This window comes from Amphiura filiformis, chromosome 17, assembly GCF_039555335.1.
Source record: "Amphiura filiformis chromosome 17, Afil_fr2py, whole genome shotgun sequence".
Classification (NCBI taxonomy): Eukaryota; Metazoa; Echinodermata; class Ophiuroidea; order Amphilepidida; family Amphiuridae; genus Amphiura; species Amphiura filiformis.
Genome location: NC_092644.1, coordinates 34,289,111 through 34,296,059, shown reverse-complemented (window position 1 = coordinate 34,296,059; position 6,949 = coordinate 34,289,111). Strand labels below are relative to the sequence as shown.

Genomic DNA, 6,949 nt, shown 5'->3' with positions numbered 1-6,949 from the left:
ACAGCTTCATTCATCAAGTCATAACAAACGGCAATATTGCAAATATGCTAATAATATGCACATTATGAAATTGCAAAATAAAGTTTCTACATAGCATACATCTTTCAAGTGTGATGTTCAAAATGACAGACATCAAAAAGAGATTTGATGAAATGTAAAGGTGTAGTAACAATTTTGGCATGGACTGTCTGGTTAGGAAAATTACGGTAAGTTGAGCTGTACACGTAATAACGTATGTCATCAAACTTTTGATTAGTTCACTTATCCACAACCAAGTGTGCTATTGCTGAAAATCCTTAGCATTATATACAATACATGGTTGCAAAATTATGAGGTTTTTTTTGGTGTTTGTTTTTTGTTTTGTGGATTCAAACAGTCCTTTGATTTTTGAACAATTTTTTTTTAATTACAATTTACTATCTAAAAAGGGCAAAATAATGTTATTATAATTTGTAATTTACTCTGGTCTGGTCTATGCTGAAATATGGCATTAATTTAACTTTGTGAAAATACAAAGTTCTTCAGTTTTGTTAAAAATCAACCAAAATCATTCCAGCTTTTGAGTCTTGTTCAACAGAGTCTCTGAATCCACAAAAGTATCATTTGAAGCGTGCGACGACATACAATCACACTCTAAGGGAACTAACCAAAAGATCGATGACGTCCTATAAACGAAACTAGTTTCGCTTAGGGGGAGGGGGTAAAAAACTCAATTACGTTTGTTCAAAAACATCGGTCTGAAGAATGTGTCATTATTATTATTATGTCAAAATTTTCAACATTTCATTATTACTTTTCTGGCTGGGAGGGAGGGGGGTCGGCTGAGAAACGAAACTAGTTACGTTTATAGGACGTCATCGATCTTTTGGTTTGTTCCCTAACACGTTAAAACTCAACCCCTCCAAACAAACTCATGTGCATACATGTACATTTGGCACTTCATATTAAAGTTTGTTCAGCTTATAATTATAATTAGCCGGCCCAAATTATTCCGTATTTCATTTTGTTACTGCATACATCAAAAAAAGTCCCAAATTACGCTTGTGCGTCACTCACACATTACGCAACACACAACTAGCATTGTATTGCACCCAACTGCATGCACACAATTCTATATCAATAAACAATGTTATGAGTATCATTTTTTTGGCCAATATATAAGCCAAACAAACTATACAGTTGTATACTACATACAACTTTTGGAGATTACTCATCAGGTTGGTTACTGAGCCATGGTTCAAAATAAGTGCTCAAGAACCAGAAACAACTTTTAAAAACATCAGCCTCTGGTTCACTGCATTTTGATTAATTTGATTGTAAATTTCAAATCAATCAGTCGCTATTAAAACAAGAGCAAAACTGAATATCACATGTTCTTTTCTGAAGGTGGTTGCAATGGAATTTAAACGGTGACAATTTTCAACAAAAATTTATCCAAAAAGTTTTGCATGTGATCCAGGTTCCAGGTCCAGATTCAGCATGGCAAAATAACATCTTGCTTGTGCTTATCCAAAAGTGCCTGTCCATAAGATGGGTTGAGGATTTATCCACTGAAATTGCCTAATCGGGTCTCTGGCTAACACCATGACCGCCACAGACTTGGCATTGTGACCAAAGCTACAAATTACATGTACCAGTACTATTTTTACACTCTTGAAAATGGGCCTACACTTCCACTATTTGACATCATGATGGTCCTTCTGGTGGTACTTGTGCTTGTTGTGGTGCAACAGCTGCTGTAGCGATGGACACCTGCTGGCCTCCAGGCTGCTGTTGTTGCTGTTGGACTGTCTGCCCCTGAGCTGCTTGTGCTGCTTGAAGTTGGACCCATTCTTGTTGCTCAATTGCTGCCTGTTCTTCCCTTGCCTGGACAAAATAAAAATTTAAACACAATGCATGGTTATCACTGCGCATCAAGCTAATTTCTTTTACATAAATGTTTGCTTGGTGATTAAATATTATTTAGTACTGGTACTCAAATTCCCCAGTGTTATGATTCCAAAGCTTTGATTTCATGTTTGTCCCCTACTCCCCGACTTAACTTGGCGATGGTTTGCCAGGGCACATTCAAACAAAACATGAAAGCATAAGACTACCGTACCTAGTGCTTACTGCTTCTTCTGATAAGCACCCCTACAGAGTTTGTCCTGTGGCAACTGTAAGCGCCCCTTTTCATTGCACAATGCACATGTTAAGGGCAGAGTAATGGGAGAGAACATGGACTTTTTCGAGCTTCATTATTTCTGAATTGTATGTCCGAAGTATATAAAACTATACATTTTTGGAAAGGAAATGAGTCAAGGAATCCCATGGTGACGTCAGATTTGTTCAAAAATCCCAAGTTTTTGACAAAATCACAAAAATTCACTTTTTTAACCCAATTTTTTTGTGACAACTTAGAAAAAAATCCGTTCGGAGTAAAATAAATTCAGTTAGCTTTTCATGAAGAAGAGACATGAACTGAGGGAAGGTTTTTTTTTTTTTTAAATTGTCTCTTCTTTCAAAATATTGAAAAAACATGTGAAAAAAGCCATTTTGTCACTCTATTAAGCTAAAAATTTGACATAATGGTGTATATTTTTGTTATTTTGTTATTGTAGGGGGTGCTTATCAGAAGAAGCAGTAAGCACTAGGTACGGTAGTCTTATGCTTTCATGTTTTGTTTCGGAATGTGCCCTGGCAAACCATCGGCCAAGTTAAGTCGGGGGAGTAGGGGACAAACATGAAATCAAAGCTTTGACATAATGGTGTATATTTTTGTTTAAAAACAAATATTTTGAAAAATGAAAAAACCTTCCCTAGACTTTGATGTACTCTAAAGGATAGTGCAAAAGTTTACCCTTTGCTTGCATATTTTTTGAGTTATCTTGTCACAAAAATCGCGCAATATTGTCAAAAGTGAACTCTGAGAAATCGACGTTTTAATAAAAAAATTATGCACAAAATGTCCTTATATTTTAAAACGGTAAGACTTTCACACTTGCAAAAGCTGTATCTGGTACATGGTCTAAATATGCATATTTTGCACCCATGAATCTATAATCTCTGCTTTCAGTGCGCCAAATTCAAAATAATTAAAAAATGGCATTTTGACTGCAAATTTTTGTTTTGTTGACACCACAATTTGCTGGCGTTAACAACATACCGAATGCGCTTTGACTGCGTTGGACATACGCGCAGAGTTGCGCCAGCGTCCACGAATCGCGGCGTAATCACAATATTTTCAGATTCGCGCATTTCTGACTCATTATTTCCCGCCAATTTACTAAGCTGTCTTGAGCCATGTGACTTTTTAGAGTTGTGTGTAAAAATGGCAAATTCCCAATTTGAATTGTCATTTAATACTTTTAATAACCCCCGGGGGGGCACTTCAATTTGAAATGGATATAGGTGTAGGGCTGGCACTTTTGCACCCAGGGGCATTCGGTGAGAGCAAAATGTAAAAAAATATGGGGTCATTGGGTGAGAGCATGATTTTTGGCATTCGGTGAGAGCAAAATGTAAAAAATATGGGGTCATTGGGTGAGAACATGACATTTTTTTTTAATGGAATCTTTGGGTGAGAACCAAAACAGCGCTACAGAAACCTCGAAAATCGAATTTCTAGTTCTAAATGGCTTCAAATTTCTTTGTTTTTTCAAAATAAGTAACAAAATCAGTGATAAATGAAACTTGCTGTTCAAATTGAACTTGTAAGGGTCTTTGGGTGACAGATCAAATGGAAAAATAAGGGTCTTCGGGTGACAGAGCATGTGTTAAGTAAAAAAATATGGGGTCTTTGGGTGACAGCGATGCTGAAAAAAGGGGTCTTAACAGCCCTACATACGCGTCACCTCCAAAGTTGGAGTGCCCCAGTAATAACCCCCCTTTTGAAAGTGACTTAAAAGCACCCAGGGTGCTATGGATCAGTAATATACACAGCCAATGTTCCCATACCTTGGCAAATAACTCCATCTGTTGCCTAAGTAGCTCCTCTTCTGGGATGCCAAGATTCTCAAGTCTGTTACTCTGTCTTCTCTTCTTTGCTGCCACTGTCTTACATTCTTCCAACACACCTCTACAATCCTCCAAGTAAGCTCCAAACCCAAGACTGTCAAGAGCTGATGGGGGAAAACAGAAAAAAATGGTTTTAAAGTGGAAGTTAGTGAACTCACTTTCACAAGATACAATGAGTGTGAGTCTGCAGCAATTAAGAGATAGCGTATCACTTCAGAAAATGATCTACAAAAAAGACATATTTTGACTCACAAAGCCTGAAAATTGGGATCTGTTTTAGCATTTTTTCACAGAATATCTGAAAAAAAAAATCTACATAATTAAGTGATTTCGAAAAATACCATTTCTGTACCTGGTGTCAATTAAAATCATTTTTGATAAGTTTATGTTTCCAATTTTGAGCATTATGTAACTCATAGTGTTTTAGCTAGCCACCCATCCACCCATCATTTTGGGCGGGCTGTTCACTCCTGGGACAGACAAAATTGATGCCTGTAACATGCTAAATTCTAAAAATAGTGTTTGAATTAGTTCAAAACAAGACCAGACTTAATAAATCAAGCAATATTATAAATTTGACTTTTTAAAAATTTGTAACATGTTTATTATTTCTTCAATATTGCTTTAATATGGTTAAAAAGCAATAATACAAGCAAAAAGTGCACACAGAAAGTACATTTTATAATATTTTAGGCTTCTCATATTTTGGTCCATGGTGACACTCGTCACCTTGTGTCCAAAGTATTGACCCGCACTCCCACATATTTATTTATTCATTTTTTCACACTGATTGTATGTTAAAGGGTGCCTTCAAGGGAAGAATAACCCTAACAACACAATAATAATTATTTTGAAATTTTTACAAGCCGTATTTCAACTAACCCCACCCTATGTTTCAACTTACCCCAGGGGTGGGGTTAGTTGAAACACTTCTTTTCAAATTTTCAAATTGGATTATATGAATAATCATAAGCAGGTCCAATAAAGTTTAAGGCTGTATTTGTAGCATGTATGTATATGTTTATACTGATATGGTTAGTGTTTCTTGAAAGTAATCGGTTTGCGTTAAAAAGACAATTTTGTGAAAAATGTTTCAACTAACCCCAATCTCCCCTACTCCCATAATTGACAACTCAAATACAACAAAGGCTATCAGTTGGCAATCTTAATGTTATGCAATCAAGTTTACAACACATCAGTCTTACAATGAGCAGAAAGTCACTGAGTCACGCCATTCAAGTACCAATATTGATTACTTCAAATGGCCTACTAGAGTGACCAGATAAACCCTGTGTGATTTCCATGTTACTTTGTAATAACAAAACCATGTTTTCCTTGATTTTGGTATGAAATTGAGCAAATAGAATGCATTGTCATGTCAATTTGGAGTTATAGGGCAACTAAAACTGATATGAGGTAAGTTTTAACTGTTTGGAATCAATTGATTATTCTGAAGGAATTACTGCAATGTAAACAAACCAAGTCATGGCCCATATGAACATGGTGTACTGGTTTTCAGTACCGTACGTACGGTACCCTGTTTTCCATGGATGATTAGGAACCCATGGATTCGATCCATGTAGTTGAGACTTGAGAGCCCCTGCAATTAATAAACTGATGACAAATTGTAATTATCAGAACTTTCTTTCCATCTTTTATTTTTTTTAAACGTACCTGCAAGAATGTGTTCTGGAGAAATTGTTTTCTTGTCCCTCTTGAGGCAAACGTCATTGGCTTCTGACGATATCAAGTGAATAAACTCTGTGCAGCAATTTAGTATGAGTTCTCTTGCATCATTAGCAACACGAACATTTGGTAGGAGTTCTTTGATCATTTTATTTAGTGCTGCTCTTGGTAGCGTGACATCTTCTTCTGGTTGCTGCTGATTTGCTTCGGCCATTTTGTCGTCTGCAATTTGTACTCAGACTCAGTGGAGATTGCATAAAATAATACTTTCCAATGCCTGCAAGATAAAAACACTACGTCCAAATCAACGAAACTTATGCTCTGTTCAGTTTTTTCAATTACATATAAGTTTATTCTTCTTTAAAACAACTTGTATGCGTTTGAGTCTTTGACTTGAGAACAAATGACATGAGACCGGGTCGGGGACTTGAGTCATGAACAGTGTGAAGTTAAGCTTACCAATTAAATTGCGTGCCGAAGTACTAGTTTTACAATCAAATGCCTCGATCACACAAGCAGTTTTATAAGCTTCTCTTGGACCTAATATCATGGTATGCTTCCGAATTTGCTCTACCGATTCCACAATTCAGCTCCTATACATTGCAAAAAGCAAAAAGTCCATGTGAAAAACGACCCAGCATAAGCTTACATCTTCAGAAAACAATGATCCAATTTATTATAGAGGGCGCTATGCATTATCTGGTGTTGCCCACAGACGATGGTGGACTACATTATTCACTGTGGCAACAGCCAATATCGTAAACAAAACAGACAATATGACGGCAACACTGCCTGAACATTGGACGCCCGTGCTGAGTTGTGTTTTTAGCTCTATTGGCCCCGTTACAGAAAAAAAAAATGCACAAAATATATTTCTCAGTGAATGTATAAATTTTCACATAAAAATAAATATTTTTGGATTCAAAATAAATGTGAAGAAAAAAAAAAATTATAGCCGGGAGTGAGCGGGACTCGATCTCGGGACCCTATGCACCGCAGGCGAGACCCATTACCATTAGACCACGCGAACCGTGATACACAATGGGGGAAATTTTAGGTATATATCATAAACATACCGTGCGTTATTCATACAAAACATTCAAAAAACAGTACTTACAATGAGGTTCACTGGCGAACCTCAACGGATTTAGACTGATAAAATAGTGCTTAATAACATACGTACAGTTTTGGAATAATTTGAGACATTTTTGTGTTTACGTGTAAAACCAATGACAACGTCAAAATTCAGCCAATCTTGGCCGGCCCC

The 6,949-nt window shown here is 36.6% G+C and overlaps 1 protein-coding gene across 1 annotated transcript; it reads right to left on the bottom strand.

Moving 5' to 3' along the window:
- Positions 1–424: 424 nt before the first annotated feature.
- Positions 425–6,349, bottom strand: LOC140137677 (protein Dr1-like). The gene is made up of 4 exons (XM_072159427.1): positions 6,142–6,349; positions 5,671–5,959; positions 3,937–4,100; positions 425–1,866 (listed from the first exon to the last, which is right to left on the bottom strand). Exons 2-4 carry the CDS (start codon positions 5,894–5,896, stop codon positions 1,687–1,689), a joined length of 570 nt encoding a protein of 189 aa, XP_072015528.1. The 5' UTR covers positions 5,897–5,959; positions 6,142–6,349; the 3' UTR covers positions 425–1,686.
- Positions 6,350–6,949: the final 600 nt, after the last annotated feature.

Bases quoted from the DNA above. Each gene is read 5' to 3' on its own strand.
- LOC140137677 (XM_072159427.1), bottom strand. From the start codon at position 5,896: ATGGCCGAAGCAAATCAGCAGCAACCAGAAGAAGATGTCACGCTACCA. The intron at 4,101-5,670 runs GTACGTTTAAAA...TTCCCCCATCAG, and splicing joins TCCAGAACACATTCTTGCAG to CTCTTGACAGTCTTGGGTTT. The intron at 1,867-3,936 runs GTATGGGAACAT...TATTTTGTCCAG, and splicing joins AGATGGAGTTATTTGCCAAG to GCAAGGGAAGAACAGGCAGC.